The sequence below is a fragment of the Monocercomonoides exilis genome, assembly GCF_001643675.1.
Source record: "Monocercomonoides exilis strain PA203 chromosome Unknown scaffold76-106655, whole genome shotgun sequence".
NCBI lineage: Eukaryota > Preaxostyla > Oxymonadida > Polymastigidae > Monocercomonoides > Monocercomonoides exilis.
Window position 1 is genome coordinate 44,764 of NW_027150621.1, and position 22,737 is coordinate 67,500.

The following is a 22,737-nucleotide window of genomic DNA, read 5'->3' on the forward strand; positions in this document are numbered from 1 at the left end:
TAAGGTGCTTTGTATTTTTTTTCTTCTCTTCTCTTCTCTTCTCTTCTTTTCTTTTCTTTTCTATTTCATTGCGTGTGATGCTGCTAAGCAACCGTTTTGCGTATCTTCTTTTTATTTGATTTGATTTTGAGTTTTTGATTTTCTTTTTTTTTTTTTTTTTTTTTTTTTTTTTATTATTCTTCTTTGATTTAATGTTAATTTTTTATATAGTTTTTATTTAAATTATTATTATTATTATTATTATTATTATTATTGCTAATTCTATCGTGATTGTGATTTTTATTAACTTATTTAATTTTTCTTTTCTTTTTTTATTGTTTGATAAGAAATGAAGCCTGATGAATGGAACACTTTCACTCAATCAATCCACTTTTGTGAATGAATTTATTGAATGAATAAGTGAATGAATGAATGAAGAATTTTATTAGTTGGTTGAATGAATGAACAAAGAAGTGAGTTAATAAGTAAATATATATATAATTTCTCTTTTCTGGTGTTTTCCTATTTTTCTATTTGATAATCATAAAGTTTTGTATTATATATTTTTCTTTTATTTTATTTTTTTTCTTTTAATTTTTTATTTTTTATTTTTTATTTTTTATTTTTTTGATTATTGGCATTTGACTCTTGATTAATTACAAGTGTTGCTCATTAGCTTTTTTAGTCAGTTCTTATATATATGTGCTCTTGTTGCTTTCTTTGCATCTTTTTCTCTTTCTATTTTTCTTTCTTATTCTTATTACTTTTGATTGCATTTGTAAAGCTTTGATTTTTTGAGTAATTTATTCGGTAATTTGTTGTTCGTTTTTTATTTTTATTTTTAATTTTTATAATTTTTTGAATATTATTTTAAGAATTTGGTTAAAAGGAAAAAAAAATGAAAATTTTTTGATTTTGTTTTTTTATTCCTTTTTTTCTTTTTAACTCTTTCTCGATCTCTTTCTTTTTTAAATACCTTTTTCGTATGAATGTTTCATTGAAACAGGTTATCCAAGCGTTGCATTGTTTTCCATATCACAGGAAATTCCAAATGCGATTTTATCTTCATTTGATTTTTGAAGAATTGTATTTGGTATTTGTGGCCTTTTCGTTCAATTTCATTTCGTTAATTCAGATAATGCACTTTTATTCAAATAAATAAATAAATAAATAAAATTAATATTTCATTTCAAGTTATTTATATTTTTTTGTTTATTCATTTTTTTGCTTTGATATTTATACCAAGTATTGAAGCAAACCACACAAAAAAACAAAACAAATGAAAAGTTATTTGCTAAATGAGTAATTTTTTTTTAAATAGCAGATAGCTTTTGAAATGGTAAGGAAAATGAATGTGTGAATGAATTTCCTTCAAGAAAAGCAATAGAAGGAGAAAGAGAAAGAGAATGAGAAGGAGAAGATATTATTTACATTTGCAATGAATGAAGATAATTTATATCACAAGAAAGAGAAGGTTATGAAATAGGCAAAATTGTAAATAAATTAAATGAAAATGAAGATTAAATGAAACATTTAATATGAAGTCACAAGGAAAAGAATGAAGAAATGAAGAAAATTTTGGTGAAATACAAAAAAGCTAAAAAAAAAAGAAGAAGAAAAGGAAAAGAATGAAAATGAAGCATGATCGAAATTGAATGGCAAATGTAGATTGGAAAAGAAAATGTTTGTTTTTGAATAGAAAGAGCATTGATGAAAATGGAAGGAGCAATTGATTGAATGAAAAGGAGCTTTAAAAAATGAAGAAGTAAAAATTTTGAGAGTTTATTTGAAGAAGAAGAAAAAGAAAAAGAAGGCTTAATTGTGATGTGTGTTCCATCACCTACGCGTGGCAGCAAGCGCAGCAATCTTAAATCATTCAAAAGAACAAATAAAATAAAATAATAATAAAAAAAAGATGTTAATGTTCAATAAAAAAACAATAAATATTTTATTTATTTTTAATCTTAATCAAAATGAATAGCATACAGATGGTGTTGGAGTTGATCCAGACAGCTTTCCAGCTGGTTTGAAGACTTTCTCTTTCTCTCTTGTTCTCATCATGCCTGGTGTCGTAGAAGAGGCTAGATCCAAAGGCGAAGAACCTAAACAAACAAGTATTGAAGGAATATATAATGTCACATTTATCGATTTTTCATTATATTTAATGAGAATTATTCCATTTGAAATATATAATTAAAAAAATAAAATTATGAAGATTAAGTACAAAAATGGAAAGCATGAGTCGAAAATCTGTTCATACCGACCATGTACTCAGGAAATGGCGAAAAGGTGGAATTCAGACCCTTTTTGGGAGGGTTTGACGGTCTGAACGGAGGCAAATTCTTTTTATTCGAAGAAGGAGAAGCACTTCTGCGTCCTCCTCTGCCTTTCGCATCTTTGGTTGAGTCATTTGGTTCATATGGCTGGCTTGTGTATTCAAACGAATTAAAGCATCCATGCGTATCCCCAGGACCGGTTCTGCGCATATTTTTAAAAAAAGCAAGCAATCAATACATGACCCACAAGCAAAAAGAATTTTTATACAATTTTTTTGTTGGGCTACTTGGTACAAATGGCTTTATATGGCGTTTTGGAGATGGTGATCTCTTTGGCGAAACTTCTCTTGTAGCAGGGCCAGTCTCAATATATAATTTAAAAAATACAAGAATATAATGAAGAATTGTTATAATTCTCGAAGGCTTCATTGACTCGTCATACTGTAGCAAGAGATTCAAATTTTCCAAAAGTAGCATCGTTGTGGGTTCCCTTTTTCGGGGGAATAATTCCAAACTGTCTTCCCTTGTACCTATCGCTAGCTGTGACAGTGTTTTTATCAGCAATGTATGGATCCTTTTATTATACTGTAAATAACAACATAAAAATTAAGTAATTTGTCACACCCCAATTGACAAGTAAACAGGTTTGCTAAATGTATCAAAAACTTTTAAATCGTGGATTGGATCTGTAGATTCCGCTCTTTTTCTCGTACTCATTTTGCAGAGCTAAAGAAAAAATAAATACTAAATCGGTTAATTCCAGAAAATATACTTATGGGAATGCAAATTTTTTCATCTAATATTTGCAATTTAATATGTGCATGAAACGGGAAAAAATTAATAAAACTCAATAAAATGAACTAAGCAGAATCACAACAATTATCTTACAAACATATTTAATGAATACAATAAAAAATCTCAATTTTTTAACACAAATAACATAATTACAATTAATACTCTAAACAAAAATTGCCAAACAATTATAAAACATTATCTTCAACCTCTTCAGCATTCTCTTCATCTTCGTATTCTTCGTCGCTGCTGGAAGCTCCAATTTGATACACTTGATATTCACTTATCAGATCTTTAATGTTCTCTTGAGCTTCTGTGAATTCTATTTCTTCCATGCCTTCTCCTGTGTACCAGTGAAGGAAGGCCTTTCTTTTAAACAGCGCTTCAAACTGCCTCAAAACACGCTGAAAGCATTCGTAGATGGATGAGGAGTTGCTCAGCAAAGTGGATGAGATCTTCGCATCCCTCGTTGGAATGTTGCATATCGTCGTTTTGAAGCTATCCGGTGCCCATTCAACGAAATACTCTGAGTTCTTGTTTTTGACATTAAGCATCTGCTCGTCCACTTCTTTTGTGGACACCTTGCCTCGGAATATCGCACATGCTGTCATATACACCCCGTGGCGTGGATCGGAAGAATTCATCACGTTTTTCGGGTCAAACATCTGCTGCGTGAGCTCAGGGACTGTTAAAGCGCAATATTCCTGCGAATTCATCGCCATTAAAGGCGCGATGCTGCTTGTCAAGAAGTTAAATCTGGGGAATGGAACCAAGTTAACTGCAAGCTTTCGTACGTCAGAATTTAGCTGCCCCGGAAATCGTTGCATGCACGTTATGTCAGACATGGTATGACAAATAAGACGGTTCATGTCATCATAAGTAGGGTTGGATATATGAAGAGTATTCGAGCAAATGTTATAAAGAGCATCGTTGTCAAAGCAAATTGTTAAGTCTGAGTATTCGATGAGAGTGGAAAGAGTTAAGATACAATTATATGGCTCAACAACATTGCTAGACACTTTCGGTGAAGGAAGAATGGGAAATGTTGTTATGATTCGATCAGGAAGTTCTAAGCGCTTTTTGAAAATTATAAGATCTCCTAAGCCAGATCCAGTTCCTCCTCCCAGAGAGTGGAAAACTTGAAGTCCCTGGAGGCAATCGCAACCTTCTGCTTCCTTTAGGATGATATCCAAAATAGAGTCGATTAATTCAGCTCCTTCTGTGTAATGTCCCTTTGCCCAGTTGTTTCCTGCTCCTGTCTGTCCGAAGACAAAGTTGTCAGGACTGAACAATTCTCCCAACGGGCCAGCTCGAACATTATCCAAGGTTTCCTGCTCCAAATCAACAAGAACGGAACGTGGAACATATTTTCCACTAGATGCCTCATTATAGTAAACGTTGATTCTCTCGAGTTGCAATTCAGACTCTCCGTGATATGTTCCTGTTGGGTCAATTCCGTGTTCACTGGAAATGCATTCCCAGAACTTAGCCCCAATCTTGTTTCTTGAGGTTTTTTTCATTCATTTAACATATAAGAAAATGAGATTTGTTGAAAGTACAAATTATCAAGAAATTTTTAGAAAAATTCAACAAGATTAGGAATGATAATGGAAAAATTATTTTAATCTAACCCACATTGCCCAACATGTATTGAGATAACTTCCCTCATGCGAGAACAAACGAGGACTTTTTTATAAAAAATTTTTCTTTGCTAAGTTTTGATCTTATCCAACATAGATTTTTGAATTACGATTTGACAAATGGGGCAAAATTTTTTCGTTTATGAAAAAAACAACGATTTGTTCCAAACTTTTTCCACAACCTTATCATGAGAAATCTTGCATTCCTATGTCAAAAAAATACAGAAAAATTCTAAAACTGAGAAAAATGTTTGTTGGAGAAGAATGGAACAAAATTTTTAAAACAAAAAATTTTGTCCCAAATTTTTATTTGAAAAATGGATTATCAAAAACGAAAATTTTAAATAGAACATACATTTTATGATGTGCTGAAACTTATTTCACAATTATCTATCACTGAAACAGTCCAAAATAAAATCAAAATGAAAATTCAAACAAACGAGTTAATAGTTATTTCATTCAAAATAATAAATTTGCATTCAAATATATAAATTTTGTGTTCGAATAGTGAATTCTTCAAACAAAACAATAGCAACTGCATTCTTAATGAAAATATCTTGTGGTTTCAATGTAATAAAAATTATATGCATTTAAAATTTGTCTCGAAAAATTAAAAATAAAAAAAAATTTTTTTTTCGAATAAGAAAATATAAACAACACAGAATAACTACCAATTCAAAAGAGAAAAAATGATTTTCAAAAAATTTATTGAGAGAGTGAATAAATATTTGTTAGGTTTTAAACAATTATTATTTCGAATGCAAAAATCATTATTTCGCTTAAAAAATTTTTAATAAGTTTGTTAATTTTCCATTTTGAATGAAAAAATTCTCATTTTGCATAATTTTTGGTGTTTTCTGGTAATCATTTAGAAATCATGTTATTTCTGTCAAAAGTTTCAGTTTTTGAATTCTCTTGGAAAATTGATTGATTCATACTGAAACGATTCAACTCCTTTCAAAAAATATTTTAATATGAATTGAATATAGAGCATTGTTATTTTAAACAATTCTCCATTTTTTCCCTTTTATATAAATAATTCCTCTCCACAAAAATTAAACATTTGAAAAATCAACACACCCAAAAAATGTTACGATTTCAACAATAATCACCAATATGGGAGATTTTTTATGAAAAGTCACAAATGTTTAATTTTCTGATAAATCTAAAATTACATATTTTGCTTAATATTTTGTTTGCAAATATCAAACATCACTTAAATGGAATCTATTGCTTTTTAATACTATTTCAAACATTCTTGAGGAGATTTGTGAGCTGAAACAGAAATTTGAGCAAAAAATAATATTTGAGATTTATATGAAAATTAAACATGTGTGACTTTTCAAAAAGAATCACCCATATTAATGAAAGGAAAGTGATTATATAACAAAATTGTGAAATCATAAGAATAGAAAGTGAAATTTTTAACGATCCGAAATTGTCACTTAGGAAAAATTGTCAATTCATTTTTTCAAAAGAAAGTCTTAACAATATGGGAAAATTTTTTTTGAAATCATAACTTTTTTCGGAGTGTTAATTGTACTGAGGTTTTGTATCTTTTAAAAGAAATATCTCTTTCAAAAGAAAAATGCATATTTATTGTTGATAACGACAATGTCTGAGAATACTATAATAAAATATTAATTTTCAAAAATAGTTTCAATTATTCAGTGTTCACACATCAATATACAAAGTGAATATTCAAATTGAAATGTTTGATTAATATAATTTGGAAATAAAAATTAACATCCATATGTTTTTGAAGGATAAAAAATTGGAATATGTCTTTATTTTTTTGAAAAGTTCCTTTTGTTTTATTTTCAAATATAGAAAAAATTTCATATTTCGATCAGATTTCTGTTCCCACTCACCAAATTTCGCTGTTATGAAAGTGAAATCTTAACAATGTTATTATTTCCATTCAAGAAAAGTTTCGTAAGTGCGAACAGAAATTTGATCGAAATAAGATATTTTATTTTTTCTGAAAATAAAACAAAAGGAACTTTTCAAAAAAATAAAGACATATTCAAAATTTATCATATTTGCAAAAAAAAAAAAAAAAAAAAAAAAAAAAAAAAAAAAAAAAAAAAAAAAAAAAAAAATATTTTTTAAATTTTGTCAGTGAATATCGAATTTCAATTTTTATTAATAATTGTGAATGTATTTTCTTGTTTCATGAAAGATGTTTGGTACGAAGAATATTAGTATCAGTTGAAAAAGGAGAACCGATAAACAAGAAATTTATTGTTTTCATGCTAAAAATGAAAAAAAATTTCTGAAAAAGCAATTTTAATCTTCATTTTCATATTTTTTTTCGTTTGATTTTAAATAAAAAATCTAGCAAAATTTGAAAATTTTAAATAGAAATACTCTCTTTTCAGGCGAATGCAACGCATCTATTAATTGATTTTTAGAGATGGACAGCAAACGTCGAAGAATATTTTCTCATCCAAAACACAAAGCTCTATAACAATGAATTTTTTTTTCACAAACAAAGGAACCTTGAAAGTCTCCACTAAACGCAAAATATCTCAAATAAAAAAAGCAGAAAAACAAAATCGTAATACATAAATCTTTTGTGAAATATCTCTAAATCAATATATGTATGTATACATCCATATGCAGAAATATTCATAACCGGCTGCAAAAGATTCTTTAAATATTTCATACAGTCAAAAACATCATAATTCAATGATCTTTTCTGTACAAAACATCAAAACATACATAAATCAATTTTTCTTCACAAATAATTCAATAACTCCCCAAAATGCAAAATTTAAATCTTAGTAAATTATTCATTTGAAAATTTGAAGAAGAAGAAGAAGAAGAAGAAGATGATGATGATGAAGGTAATTTGTGCATTGACTGAATATATAAAGCAGGATAAGGAGAAGATAAAGGAGAAAGAAAAGAAGAAGAATAAAAATAAAAATAAAAATAAAAATAAAAATAAAAATAAAAATAAAAATAAAAATAAAAGAAGACGATGATGATAAAGTTGTTGATGAAATTGCATTGCGTGTGGAAGAAGAAGAAGAAGAAGAAGAAGAAGAGGAAGAAGAAGAGGAAAAGGAGGAAGAGGAAGAAGAAGAAAGAGAAAGAGAAAGAGAAGAAGGATTTAAAGAAGGATTGGAAGAAGAAGAAGAAGAAGAAGAAGAAGAATTTGAAAAAGGTAAGATCAAAGAGGAGAAATATCGTTACGCATTTAAATAAATTAGTTTGCCAAAGGATGAGAATTAATATCTATCTTTTCTTTGCTCTTACCAAAACTAACATATCCTCGACGTTTCCTGCGAACAACGCATATAGCCAGCACAATTACAACAGCCGCAATAAAAACAGCTCCTCCGCAAGCGGAAGCGGTGATGATAATAATTTGTTGTCTCGTAAGTTTGCTTTTGTCTGGAGAACTTGGCGTTTTTCCAACTTTTAAAATCAGGCTGGATGTGACATCCACCCCATTTTCCAATCCATTTGGATAACGCAAGCGAATTTCAACGGTTTCAGTATCCTTTGCATACAAAAAAGTCTTTTCAATCTTCACTTTCAGAAATGACTCGTTCAAAAATTCTGAGATTGGCACCTCAGCCCACTGCGATTCGCCTTTTCCTTCTTTTTTTCCTATTTCGCATTGCAAACCGCATGGAATAAGATATTCTCCTTTCATATTGACAGTCACTTCGCTTTCTTCACTTTTCGCATTTAGTCCATATTTATTGAGGATATCCATTTGATTGTCATTTGCTGGATTAGTCTCCGAAGGTTTTTCAATTGCTGCTTCTTTCAGCTCAGGCGTGTAAAACAGCCCTGCCATGCTTTTCACTGCTTCTCCATACACATCGCACTCCTTGTTCCAAAAGCCAAATGGAATATCTGTTGAGCCATCACTTTTCTCATTTAGAGATTTTATTTCTATTTCACAATAGTCGTCTTTTTCACAGTGGATGTTGTGCCTCAGATGAGGAAATGCTTTACTCGAAGGGTCTGGTCGGTTGTTTTCAAAGGTGATGTTTTCCATCTCCAAAACCGAGTCTGTGATTAGTAACGCTCCTTCTTTAATGTTCTTGAATACGCAGTTATCAATACGAGGTTCTCTCCATCCGCCCTGAGTTCGAATCGAAACAAGGCAGCTGCTCCATTCACAAACAGAGACATCGCCTTCCTGCTCATTTCGAGAATTAACTGCAATTCCATCTTTTTCGTATTCCTGTTGACGATAATTCAACATTGGATCAATAGAAGCAATTGCACTAGAGGCTGCTTTTTCGCTTATCGTGCCTATTACGACAACATTTGACATGAGCAATGTTCCTTTTTGCGCAACAATCAGCTTAAAGTCCAGAAAAGGCACAGAAAATTGGTTGCTATAAGCTTCTAGCTCCTCTTCAGATGGCTTCAAAGTTATTGAAATGAGCTGGCAATCGTCCTCAATCAAAATAATGTCAACCGGCCGATGATCAAAATGCAAAGGATATTCGATTGATAATGAGCGCAATGTCGTCGTATGCTGAACGCAATAGAATACCGCAACATCGTCGCAATAAAGCTCAAGAGTTGAAGGAATGATAATAGTGGCAATATCTTTGCTCTCAGAACCAATATCGAAAGCAGTGTAATCGGCAGGAATGATTGACCTCTTCAAGGTGTGCATTCCACTGACAAAAAAGGAATTCGTCTTTCCAAAAATAACATGTTCTTCTGTGCATTCAATTGTTTGGCACGGCTTCTCTTTTCTTCCACAATCTCTTGAGTCAACGGATTCTTCACCTCCAACATAAAGCGTTGTGCTTTTGTAGACGAGCTGATGCTCTCCTGGCATGAGGAGATCAACGCGATCTGCATTTTTCTGATTCTTTCCTTCATTTATCTTCTCTTTGTTCTGCCTCTCTTCAACAATCATCAAATTCTCTTTTCCATACAATTCGTTCAAGTCAAATTCAAAGCAATGATCTGTTAATTGTGAAACTCCTTTTGAGCTCGATATAAAAATCCATTTGCCAACATCCGAAACACATTCTGTGAAAGTTGATTGTGATAAATAAATATTCAAGTCATCAACAACCTCGTCTATCGCTTCAATGAACACAGCTCCCCCAAGCGATCCATCTCCAGTTCCATCACCTTCAGTGCATGAGCAACTTTCAAATCTTTCACCACTAATTTGCACATGAGCATTAGCCTGAGAATACTTAATGTAGATAACGCCTCCCTTCTTGTGATTCGGAGAAGTGCATTCTGTATAGCTGTTTGACATGAGCAAAATCTCTTTCCAGTCTCCAATAAGCGTAAAAATAGATTCATCCGCACTTGTTGTTTTGAGATTGCTCATGATGCACCCGGAAATGTCTATGCTATCTTTATTAAAATAAAACAATGCTCTGGAAGACGTAAAATCAAAAATATTTGTATTTCGTGCAAAAAAGTATCCGCCATGAATCTCAAACAAAGCACAACTCAAAATTCCCTTCACATCGCTTGGATAGACGTTAGACAAGTTTATGCCAAAGGCCCCAGCAGAATCGCTGGAAACAACAAATGGCGAAGTCTTGGTTGTTTCAACTGTTGTATCAATCTTAATGCCCAATGAATTCAGATATAATTTTGCGTTATTCTTCACATTTATTGCTCCATTTCCTTCTGCTGCATACTCTTTTGATAAAGAAACACTTACATGTGCTTGAGATGGATCTCCTGCAACATTGATTGAATTTTCTGAACTGAAATATAAAGGCTGATTGATTTGCATCATTTCACTTCCATCACAAGATATTGTAACATCCCATTTCGTCTTTATTGCCTCGACAGCTGCTTTCAGTGAAAGACAAGGAGATTTCTTTGTCAATCCACAATTTGGATCATCCTTCCCTTTGTCTGTGTTTAAGAAATAATTCAGTGATCCTTTAGATAGCAAATCATATCTTTCCTTAAAATCGCCACTTGACGCATTTTGAACGCAAACACTTTTGCCTTCAGAAGTCGAGAACGTTTTATCGTCAAAAATTGTCTTATCAATCGATTTTGTTCCGCCTTCTGAGACATACAAATCTGCCCCACTTTCCAAGAACTTGTTTCCCGAAAAAAGGCAATTTTGAAACCAACAACACGCTTTTATTTCATCTCCACCAACACCAATCCACGCTCCTCCTCCATTTTCAGCGCAGCAACCATTAAATAAAACTTCCATAAGAGTAAAACTTTTCATTAAATTTGCATCTTTCACGTACATCCCACCGCCTCCTACAGTCACCTCGCATGATTGAAAACTTGTTTTCGAAATGGTTACTGTTCCTTTAATAAAACTCAAATAGAGACCAGCTCCACATAAACCTTTGCAGTTCTGAAAGGAGCATCCCGTTATTTCCAAAATGCTGTTTGGATTTTCCATACCGATCGAAAGGGCACCTCCGGCCATTGAATCTTCTGAAGTGCAATACTGAAAAAGACAGTTTGTGTACTCCCAATTGACTACATCTTCTGCACTGCTCGAACAATTCACGCATGCAACATTTTCGTTCTTTCTTTCACAATAACAAATCTGAGCGTTTTTCAGCGTGAGGCTTTTCGGATGCTCAAAAACAGAGCATTTCTCCAGAATAAAATGTTCGACTTTTAGCTCGTCCAAATTCCCAACGTTAACTTTTTCCGAAATAATAATAGGAGAAACTTTTGTGGTGAACTTATATACATCGTCAATGTCCAAATCTGTAATCGAAAGTTTTCCGCTTTTTGCGCTCAAAAATGAAAATTCAAAAGGCTCAAGCAAATGCTTCAAAGTGAAAATGGAGCAATGAGCAAGCTTAAGGTTTCCGTTTTCTGAATCGAGCAAAATGATTGCAGGTGCGTCTTGTTGATGAAGGGTATGCCCTTCTCTGGCGTTTTCGAAGGTGCTCTCAAATATTTCTGTTGGATTCTGATTTGTTTGAGTCAAACAAAAATCCAAGCAACGCAGTTGCATCTCCATTTCACAAATAAAATGTGAGACTCCCTTTTGCACTGATGAGCTTATATCAACTTTCAGCCTTCGGCTTATGCCCTGAGGAGATGAACTTCCAATTTCAAGCAAAAACTCTTTATTCCATTTGCTGCCAGCTTTTATTTCAAGTTCATCCATAATCTTTATCGACTTTGCATCAATGTTCTTAAGCAACGTAAGTGCATGTTCAATTGTTTGGCACGGCGCGATATTTGTTCCGCAATCATTTCTGGAATCATCTCCAAAATGCGAAACAAAAATTGTTCGGACCTCATTCAGCACAAAGCCTTCATCTTTTTCAGCTTCCTCCCCAAATACTAAGCACACAATTATTTGTAACGTAAATAGAAGAGAAATCATTGATTGATCGATAATATAAGTTTTTTTTCAAAAGAAAAAATTTTCAGATTGATAAAAAATATAATCAATCCAAAAAATTAAATAAAAAAAATAAATAAATGAGTCTTCTTTGAATTGAATAGTGAACATTTCAATTTTTGGAAATCGTGCTGATCTTGCTAATTTCGATAATCCATTTTTCGCTTCAATGAATTTTAATCTCGAATGGCAAAGCTTCAACTTTTCATTTTCACTTCAACAGCAGTTTCTCTCTTTGACGATGCTGAAGTTTCGGAGCAAGAGTGCCTTTCATTTTGCCACTGAAGAATTCATAAATTACTTTTGTGTGGAGTTATCATCATTTATTTACTCCTGCTTTCTCAAAAACAGACTAACAAAGCAGTTTTATAGCAATAAAATCTTTTGCATTTCCTTCGCTCTGGTATTCTTCTTCGCTTTCCCTTTTTATTAAAAATATGTTATCCATCTATTTTGCTCTAAAATCACTTTTCTCCATCTTCCAACTATTTTCATGTTGAAATGCGTCCATTTGACTCAAAAGATTACGTATGAATCAACAATCATAATCAGGTTGATTCTTTTAAACTGACTTGAAAGCTAACACGCAGCACACTCAACAAATTCTTTTCCCATTGCGAAGAAATTCCTTTCTTTCTTATCTGGTTCTCTTTCTCCTTCTCTTTCTCTCCATATATAAATAATTCCGTTTATCTTTCAACATCTTCTCCTGTTCCAAACGTAGTCTAAAAGCTACAGAAAGCAATTAATTTTCTCTTTAAAACACTTATCTTTCATTCTGCTTTGTTGGCTGTTTCAGCCGATTGACTACAAATTGACTGGGGAAAAAATCGTGTTGCGATGAAGATTCGAAGGAAGCATGGCCCAAAATGAATTATCAGTCACAAAAGAAATTGTGTCTTTTCTATTTCATGAAACTTCGCAAAAGCCGAGACGCAAACAGAGTTAATGTTTTTTTTCAATCGAAGAGAAATATACGATATAAATTTTCTAACTTTAAAATTTTTAGAAGATGAAGAATATGAAGAAGAATATGAAGAAGAATATGAAGAAGAATATGAAGAAAAAGACGGAGATGATGATAATGACAAAGTCGAAGAAGTTGATGACAACCATTACGACAAAGTCGTTTTTGTTTCAGAAAAATACCAATTTTTTTCTTCAAAAGTTTGAAAAACCGCATGGAGAATAGATTCCCTATCAAGAAACATGTAATTACGAGGCCTTGCAATGAATATAGTAATCCGTAAAATTCTTTGTAACATGAAAATAGTACTTGTCCCCATTAAACATCCCATAGAAGCTGACAACGATGTCGTCGTACCCTTCCTCTTCCAGCTTGTCTATGGCCATTCTTTTCTCTGCTTCTGTTTTTGTCTGAAAGGCGCTTTCGCTTTCCTTTCTGGTCAGTTTACACCAAATCGGAGCCAAAAATGACACAACCGCATTCATTTTCTCCTTTCTTGCTCTCATTCTGAATAGAAGAGAGCTCATGAATATCATACACCTCTTTATTGTCACATATTCTATTGTTGTTTGATAATGCTCTTCCAGAACAAAATCAATTGCTCCGCCTTTAGCAATGTCTTCAAAGGGTATATTTGTAGCCCCAACGATTAAATTAAATAGATCAACACATTTTTCGTTGATTTTTCTTCTGGCGCATCTTGCTTCCCTCCCCACTTTCACTACGCATGCAACCATCTTCACATTATCTTCACTGCTTAGGGTGCAATTATCAAAACATAAATAAAGTGTCGAAATCCACCTTTTGATTATCCACATTTCTTTTGTTTCTTTTTTTCTGCCTTTCATTTCTTTCCATTGCACACACGCCAGTAGCTCTTCAAATTCTCTAATTGCTTCTTTTACGAAATGAAGCTTGTTTACAATTATGTTTTCGAGTTTTCTTTCTTTTTCTAACCTGCTCAACAAAAAACTCCAAGCGGATTGGTAAGCAAGTCGTGTCAGATTGCGATGTTCCTGATGATATTTGATGATTTCTGAAGCATAACTTAAATATGCTTTTTTATCTAATTTCTATTCAAAAAAGAAAGAAATAAACACTTAAATATCATAAAAGAAAATGAAAATTTCAAACTTCAGATAATTGAATACAACTTAAAGCCAATAATGACATTTCCACTTCTTTTTGGATTTCTGTATTTGTATCTTTTCTCAAAGCAACTTTCAAAAGGAATGGCACGCCGATTGATATAACTTTTTTTGTAAAATAGTTACCAACAGTAAAATAGCTTTCAAAAAGATCAATTAGAAGCGTTTCGTTCTTTTCTCCTTTTTTCTTCCATTCCTCAAAAATCATCTTTTCTATTTTTTGTACCAATGAAGAAATGCAAGAGCTAATGCTCATCAAGCCATTCAATACTTTGCAGCAGCCAGCATATTTCAATAGCAATATTACATATTCTAAGTGCACATTCTTTTCCTCTGTTAATTCGTCAATTCTTTTGAACAATATCGATGTAAAAATTGATTTAAGTTCAACTCTGTTCATCTTATCAAATAGAGCGTTCATTTCAATGACCTTTTGTTTTTGTTCATCAATAGAATATTTTTCCAATTCGGAAAGTATTTCTAAAAATTTAGAAATTAAAAAACATTGTTATTAAACACAGAAAATTATCATTAAAACAAACCTAAAAATTTTTGAGATGAATGCATCAATTGATCAAAATTCCGTTGTAATTATCTACGAAACTTTCTTTTATTAAAAATTGTTGTTTTAAATTTCAAATATAACATCACGAATTTAATAATTATGCAAATAATCCAAACATAAAATAATATCAAGTTAGGAAAAAACAATAGCGTTAATAGTTTCAATAAATCTGCTGTAGAATTCAGGGTATAACAGAAGATAGTTAATATTTATAACTTGTCTCTAAAATAAGATGGAAAAATAGAAAAATTTTAATTTTCTGATCAAACCAATAGATAAAAAATTCGTTTTTCATCCATGAGGAAAAAAAACACAAATAAATTCACATGAATTGAATTAACATAACGCAATAATTAAACTGCTATTTGTGCATAAAAATGAATTCTATATTTAGACAAAAGTTGTAAAGATCTGTAAAAGATGTGAAGTATTAATCATTAATGGAATTTTCAAAAATTAATCCCTTAATGAGAAATGACCGTGAAAAACACACCATTCATTTTTTTTTTTTTTTTTTTTTTTTTTTTGAAAGGTTTTGCGTCGGAAGCATGCTCAATTTTTATGATGATGCTTTTATGAACACAGACGCTGTTCGTTGCTTTTGAATATTTGAGCTTCAGAAATCCTTCGTTGATCGATTAATTTTGGAAGTTTCTTTGAACCCGAAGAATAAACGTCATTGTTATTTAAAAACGCTCATAAAACAGAATCGAAAGAAGAATATCAACGAAAAGCTCTCTTGTGAGCAATGAAAAAGTTAGACTTTTGAAATTTATTTTAAAAAATTATCAAAAAAAAAAAGTTGATATTTATTTCCAATAAACCTGCTTCAAACACAACAATTAGATTTGTTGATATTGTTCCAGCTACGGATGGAGAACACCAACAAATTCAATCACAAATTCAATTCTTTTTTTGAACTTAAAAAAATAATTTTTCCGAACGGAAGACAAAAGAATAATAAAAAACCGACGAAAGCCTCAATGGCTTTTGCTTTACATTTAACTGCAACAGTAAAATAACATGGAAGGGATAATCATCGAACTTTGGATTTGGGATGCCTATAAAACAAACAATGACAGAACATTGTTCCTCCTTCGCCATTGCTTGATGAGCATTTGCCAAATGAACAGGAAGTGATTGAGAGATTTGTATTTGTGCATCCAACGAAAAGTGCATCAACTCCCCCATCTCTTTCGCAATCCCCCAAAACTCCTCCACCCCTCCAATCTTTCTGATCCTCCCGTCCTCTTCCAACATAGCGATGGCTGTGTCAAAATAAGGCAGATATTTTGTGTAGCATATCACCAACAGCACCGTCTTCCTTTTCAGCAGCTGGCTGATGCATTTGATGACCAGTGCTTATCCCACATGAGCATCGACACTTGCCAAAATGTCATCCAACAGAAACACCTCAGCCGATGAATAGACTGCCCTCGCCAGAGCTAGCCGCACACGCTGCCCGCCCGACAGGTTGTATCCTCTTTCGCCCACTTCTGCTTCATCTCCGCCTGGAAGATTGGCCAAGTCTTGTTCCAAACAGCAGGCTTGAATGACAACAAAGAAGCTGATGAAGTCGAAGGGAGCGTGGAAGAGGATGCTGGATTTGATGGTTTCGTTGAAGATAAAGGGAATCTGGGATTGAAATAATGGAGGAACAGATATGTGATGTATGTTAGAAGGAGAATAAAATAAAAATTAAATAAGAAAAAGAAAAGACGGATAATACGTAAATCATCGATTTAGAAATAAATAAAATAATTCAAAATAAAAAATCAATTATTTTCATTTTTATTCATCTTTACTTACAAACCTGAGGCACATAAGCCACCTTCCCCTTCAAATAACCTTTCCCTTCCAAACAGATTGTCTCTCCCAGAATGTACGCTAGCAGCGCTGACTTGCCACAGCCAGCAGGGTTGAAGAGGAGAGCGTGTGAATGCCTTGGAAGAGAGAGGGAGATGTTGTGGAGGACGGGACGAGGAGATGGCAAAGGAGGAGGAAGAGGACTAATGTGGGATGAGTGATCGATGCCATACACCCGGACGAAGACCGAGAGAAATGAGTGGAGGAAGGAGGAATGACGAGAAGAAGAGGAAGAAGAAGATGAGGAGGAAGAAGAAGAGGAAGAGGAAGAAGTTGATAAAACAGTTGGTGATGATCGCAATTTATCTTTTTCTTCTTTTTCTCTATTCTCTCTTTTCTCTTCTTTCTCTTCTTTCTCTTTCTTTTCCTTTCCTTCTTTCTCATCTTTTGTCGATGTTTTGAGTTGCATTTTATTGCCTTTTTCTTGTATTCTTTCATTTTTGTTGGCAACTTCACAGCGACCCCATGCAAACGATGCATTTGACAGGCTAATCACCATATCATCGTTATCATTATGCTGTTCTTTTTCTTCTTCGCTCCCTTTTTCTTTATCTCTTTCTTTCTCTTTCTTTTCAACACTTTCAATGAGTTTTCTTTGATACACCACACTTTCATCATCATCATCACTTTTGGAATTTTCTTTGTTTGTGAATGTAATCGAACTTTTGTCATCCTTCCCAAAATTCATCGACAAATCAGCAATGTCTTCTTTCTTTTTATCTTCTTCACCTTCTTTTTCTTCATTTTCTCCCCCTTTTTATCGTCCCTTCCATTTCCAAATGGCCTGATATCTCTAACCACCTCTTCTCCTTCTTCTCTTTCTTTTCCTTCGCATTTGTCAGCAGACTCAATAGACTGCAGCAGCATCTCCATTTTGTCAATGACAGTTTTCTCCATCCAGATGCTGTTCAACATCGACGGAATTCTGTTCAGCGATGTCCTGAGTGATTCAATGATTCGGATGGAAGGATACAAGAAAGACACATTCAAAGGCAGATGCTGCCAGAAGTACAAGATAACAAGCACGATGAGGGTGAGCGCATTCACAAGCGACTGCAAGTTTTCGTGGATGGAATTGGTGATAATCTGCAGTTAGAATTAGTTTTATAGTGAAGTTATAAATAAATTCCAAAAAAAAAAGGAAGAAATAAAGAAAGAAAAAATCAATAAATTATAAAAGAAAAGGAAAAAAGAAAAGGAAAAAAGAAAAAAGAAAAAGTGAAAACATGAAATTATCATTGCAAAAAAGTTAGATTTATTTTAATTTTTTTATTATTTCTTTCTTTCTTTCTTATTTAAATAAAAATTGTTCAAATGTTACATCTAACGAATCGCACACATAATTTGATCAAACATTTCTATCGTTATCTGTTCTGTCTTTTTGATTCGTTTCTTCTTCTTCCATGTGGCTTCAAGGTTTGCCTCGAAATCCACACCGATATCGGTGAATCAACAATAATCATCAAAACAACACAAAATGATGACTTTCAACAAAATGCAACAAGCAGCTTGAAGGGAAAATACACATCAAGTGGAAATCACCATCAAACGATAAATGTGTTGAAATGAATTCAAAATCCCGCATGTGTTTGGTTCCGCATATTGCATTAATCTTTCTTCGCCATCTCGAATTACTTCATCTTCTCTCATCCTCTAAGCCTTTTGGAAAAGAATCTCTTTCAATGCTCAATAAACAATGTTGTTCATTGTTGCCTCGATAAATTCTCTTATGCGTTCAATTATCATTCGCCCAATCATCAAAAAACCTGCGAATTGTTGAAAGCTTGATTCCCTTCCATCAATCTTCCTTCAGGCCGGATGGCCAACTCAAGTCACGAACAAATAACAAAATTATCCTGATGTCTCAAAACTTTTCTCAACACTTCAAATTTGAAACATTCATGGAAACAAGCAAACACTCTGAAATAACAGAAAAAACCATTTCTGACAAGGAAAGCTTCCAGAAAACTCTTAATGTGAGGGAAATAAGTGAAATATATATGTTTGAATTTTAATCTGCAACAACGTTTAAATGCACAGTTTAATGTGCAAATTGTTGCTTTTTTGTCTCTTCTTCGAAAAGTTCAAAAAAGCACCAAATTTCCCCTTCTTTGTTCCACTCAGAACGTTAAAATAGATATTTTTTTTTAATACACAATTCCAGACATGTGGAGTATTTTTCAATACGTTCAAAATTTCATCGAAATTCAATAGAGATCCATGAAATGAATTATTGTTTCCTTGATCAGAAAGAAATTAAACTCTTTCTTACTTGCTTAAAATAGCCTATATTGTTGGCTTCTTTGTGATTTATTTTTTAACATAGATTATTTTACCCAATAAAGCAAAAGAATCGAGTTTGACAATTATATTTTAATTTTGTCAATTATCAACAATGTTTGTTTTTCTGTTTTTCATTTGAAATTTAGCTGTGAATTGATCTTTGCTAATAATAGGCAGAATGGAAATGCATGATGAAGACAAATCCATTGACAATGTTCAGGAGCTTTCCCTTGCAGACAGGTTTTCAAGTGTGTGAATTTAATCTATTGTTTTAAAGAACTTTATTTGACATGTTTCGATAATTTTGGAAGAATTTCTTCGCAAGCTGGAACACTGTAATGAAATTGAACAAAAGCATACAATCCTTGAAATGAACGGAATGATTGAGGAAATGAATGAACAAGAATTCATATCCATTTTCAGAACAAAACTGTTTGATAAAATGGACAAAATGATTGAAGAAAAGACATTATCGTGGAGAAACGCAATTTTGTTGTTGAAGCATGCTGGATATTACAATGTGCTGAAAAGAATTTGGATCTTTGACTTTAAATATTCTTCACTGAACAAAAGATTTGAGAAGATAATTATTTATGAAAATGAGAAGAAGAAAGGAAAAAAGAATGAAAATTTTCTGGTCGATCTTTGCGAATGCTTTGTTTTACTGAAAGATGATGATACTTCTAATGAATTGGAATCAATTTGTGTTCCTTGCCTTCTGAAAGCTGCATCGAACAAAGAGGATAATGAAGAAACCAAAAAAGAAGTGGAAATAGCATTGTTGGCCTTGATCAATTATCTATATAATGTATGAGTGTATTTATTTTCTTTCTTTTCTTTCTTTTTGGATTTTTTCTCTCATTTTTTTAAATAAGGAAATGGATCAAGGATTGTATTTGAATGAGGTCAAAGAAATCATCAAATATCATCAGGAACATCGCAATTTGACTCATGTTGCCTATTTATCTGCTTGGGATTGTTTGATTAAAAGTTTTTCCAATGACAAAAGCTTGGAAGAAGTGATTACGAAAGAACTGCATTTTGTGAGAGAAGCAGAGAGAGAATTAGAAGAGCTTTCAAAATGTGTGGATTGGAAGAGAAAAGAAGAGGAAAATGGAAAAAGAAGAAAAGAAACGAAAGAAGAGATTCTTTTGATAACATGGAGCCGAACATTGAAGAATTTCCTTTTCTGCTGTCAATTGAGAATTGAAGACTGTTCAAGGCTAATTTACAGGATTGTTCAAGTATTTTATGCAGGTAAGGATAATAATGGAGAAATTTGCAGCAGAAGTATGTATTTGCTTCAACTTGCTTCAGATGATGGAGATGTGAAAGTTGATGATTTGCTGAAAGGTGGAGCAATTGATGCTGTTTTGGAGGAGATTCATTGCACAACAATTGTTGACGAAATGGCAAACAAAAGCCTGCATTTCTATAAGAGCATTTCAAGGCGATTGAAAGGAAAGGAGAAAAGTGAAAATGATGAAATGAAAAGAAAGGCAATCAAAATGGAGATATTTGAAAAGCTGGAAGAAGAAGGATACGAAGACAGCTTTGTCAGCTTTTATGGAGTAATTTCTTTTCTTTATGAAAAATATTATAGAGGGTTATCAAAAAATATTTCTGATTATTTTGTGAATGTTTAGCAAAATTCTTTTCTTTTGATTTGTAACTCAAAAGCTATCTTTTATAATTTTTATTTATTTCACAAATTGGGAGGAAAACAATAATTGAAGAATTATTATTGTTGTTTTTATTTCCTTTAAAAAAAAAAAAAAAAAAAAAAAAAAAAAAAAAAAAAAAAAAAAAAAAAAAAGAAAAAGAAAGAAAGAAAAAGGGTTTCAACGGACACAGTAATAATAAAAAAGCAATTCTTATAACTTCAAACTCTTTCTTTTTTTAATTTATAACAGATGAATGAGCGAAAAGTTTAATAAAAGTTGCAATTTATGCATTGTCCCAGATTTGTGACACACTAGTGTTTTTTTTGCACACAACAAGAGCAGTCAAAGAATTCTATCACCAGACTTTTTGACCAAATGAAAAGAAAAAACAATTTCAATGTTAGCAAAATCGAATATTTGTACATTTATTGATGATTTTAAACATTTTGATGAAAATAAAAAATTTTGAAAAATTGCAAATGTTCTGTAAACAAAATTTCAAACAATTTGCAACAGAAAAATATGCACCATTTTTTCCTTGCAAAAAAGAAAGTTTTAAAAAACAACAATTTCATCATGAGAAATGAAAATAATAAATGGGACAGAATATTCACTTTATAAAAAAAATCAATAATTTGTTTCAAACTGTAACTGCAATCGTATAATTATTTTTCTGACATTCTCATGCAATCTTTAACATAAAAATATTCAAAAATCGAGGAAAATCTTTGAAAGTTCAACGTGGAACAAAAATCAAAAAGCAAAAAATTTCTTCCCAAATATATTTTTTTTCCGAAAACATTATTTCTCAAAATATTATGATCAATTTGAAAAAAATGTTTTCATCATGAAATTGCGTTTATTGTTTAAAATTACGTTGCCTTTGGAAATGACATTTAAATTATAAGATGCATGTGAAATTTACACATTGAAAAGAAAAGATATCCCTTCAATATTTTTAATAATAATGATTGTGTTAATTTTGGTCAAGACAGTTAAAATGAATCACAGTTTCCCTCTAAAACAAACAACAATTCTTTTTTTGAGAAAATTATATTTGCTGGAGAAAAAATGGAAGCCAGAGACACTACAATCATTATTATTGCATTTTAGAGCTTATGCCTTTATTAAATTCTAATGAAAATATTTGCGGATGAACATTTGTCATAATCATTTATGGTAATGACATAAAAGTTCAGCGTTTCACTGGATTCCTTTGCTTCTTTACAAAAATCGCCGTCTCAGTTTCATTTACAAAATTGGTCAATCTCCTTCACTGATAAGAAATTGATCCAAAAAAAATGAATATTTATTCGTCCAGCCTCTTATTATCATTCGATTGCAACAATCTGATCAAGTTGAGAAACTCAATCATTACAGACCGAATATATTATCATCAGATTATTTCCTCTTGTCTGGAAAGTGGAAAAGCAACAGATTGGCGACTTTTTTTTTCAAAGCTGTTCTTCTAGCAGTGATGGTGGAGCAGTCGATATCCCTTTTACAATAACTCAAAAGCTAAATCGGTGCTTTATCAATTCATTTTTTAAAGAACTGCCGTTGAAATCGATCGTCTTATTGTACAGGAAGTGCCATTAAGCATAGGAATTACACAGATCAAGTTATTATATCCATTTGTCTATTTTGTTACAGCAATTTGGTTTTCGGGAGCGATACAGTTGGTTAATTTATTACTGGCTGCACAACGGAACATTGTAATTTTTCTGATTTTTCGATAATAATACATGCCTTAAAGGAGAATATAATATTCAACGATGCAATTCTTTTCAAAATGGCATTGATCAAAACTGTTATTCCACAAGACAAACAGAAAACAGAGTTAGTCCAGATACAGTTTTTTATTGCAGATAAAAGCGAATATCTTTGAAGCCTCAGCGGAAGATTCAAATTTGTTTCTTCTTCTGAAACACAATCATGTGAGAAAGATATGTTTACGAGTGGTCTACATGAAAGTCATCCATGCAACGAGATCAGTCTCTGCCTCACTCTGCAGATTGTTGATTCAGCGGCTAATATTAAGATTCCAGCAGGAACGATAAAGGATACAACAAGTTTTGATTTCAGCTAAAATGCAATTTCAATTTTTGGTAAAAATTTATTTGGATAGGCGATCAAAACCGAATAAGAAGCATTTTATTTATCACTTTCATAAGAATCGATTGCATTTGATCCATTTGAGACATTA

At 32.1% G+C, this 22,737-nt stretch overlaps 3 protein-coding genes across 3 annotated transcripts; all 3 read right to left on the reverse strand.

Moving 5' to 3' along the window:
- Window positions 1-1,273: 1,273 nt before the first annotated feature.
- Window positions 1,274-4,716, reverse strand: MONOS_11387 (beta-tubulin; the record flags this gene model as incomplete). The annotated part of the gene is made up of 8 exons (XM_067863912.1): window positions 1,274-1,845; window positions 1,966-2,081; window positions 2,240-2,457; window positions 2,524-2,618; window positions 2,698-2,829; window positions 2,880-2,981; window positions 3,245-4,550; window positions 4,679-4,716. The coding sequence occupies 8 exons, from the start codon at window positions 4,714-4,716 to the stop codon at window positions 1,816-1,818; spliced, it is 2,037 nt and encodes a 678-aa protein (XP_067718683.1). The 3' UTR covers window positions 1,274-1,815.
- A 2,404-nt stretch (window positions 4,717-7,120) lies between these two features.
- On the reverse strand, window positions 7,121-12,020 carry MONOS_15675 (uncharacterized protein; the record flags this gene model as incomplete). The annotated part of the gene is made up of 1 exon (XM_067868567.1): window positions 7,121-12,020. The coding sequence occupies one exon, from the start codon at window positions 12,018-12,020 to the stop codon at window positions 7,902-7,904; it is 4,119 nt and encodes a 1,372-aa protein (XP_067718684.1). The 3' UTR covers window positions 7,121-7,901.
- A 3,369-nt stretch (window positions 12,021-15,389) lies between these two features.
- MONOS_15676 (putative ABC transporter) lies at window positions 15,390-17,480 on the reverse strand. The gene is made up of 2 exons (XM_067868568.1): window positions 16,532-17,480; window positions 15,390-16,353 (listed from the first exon to the last, which is right to left on the reverse strand). Exons 1-2 carry the CDS (start codon window positions 17,270-17,272, stop codon window positions 16,081-16,083), a joined length of 1,014 nt encoding a protein of 337 aa, XP_067718685.1. The 5' UTR covers window positions 17,273-17,480; the 3' UTR covers window positions 15,390-16,080.
- Between the last annotated feature and the right edge of the window lie 5,257 nt (window positions 17,481-22,737).

Coding starts and splice junctions, on each gene's coding strand:
- MONOS_15676 (XM_067868568.1), bottom strand. CDS start 17,272: ATGAATTTTGGGAAGGATGACAAAAGTTCGATTACATTCACAAACAAA. Junction 16,354..16,531: donor AGGTGGCTTATGTGCCTCAG/GTTTGTAAGTAA, acceptor TTTCAATCCCAG/ATTCCCTTTATCTTCAACGA.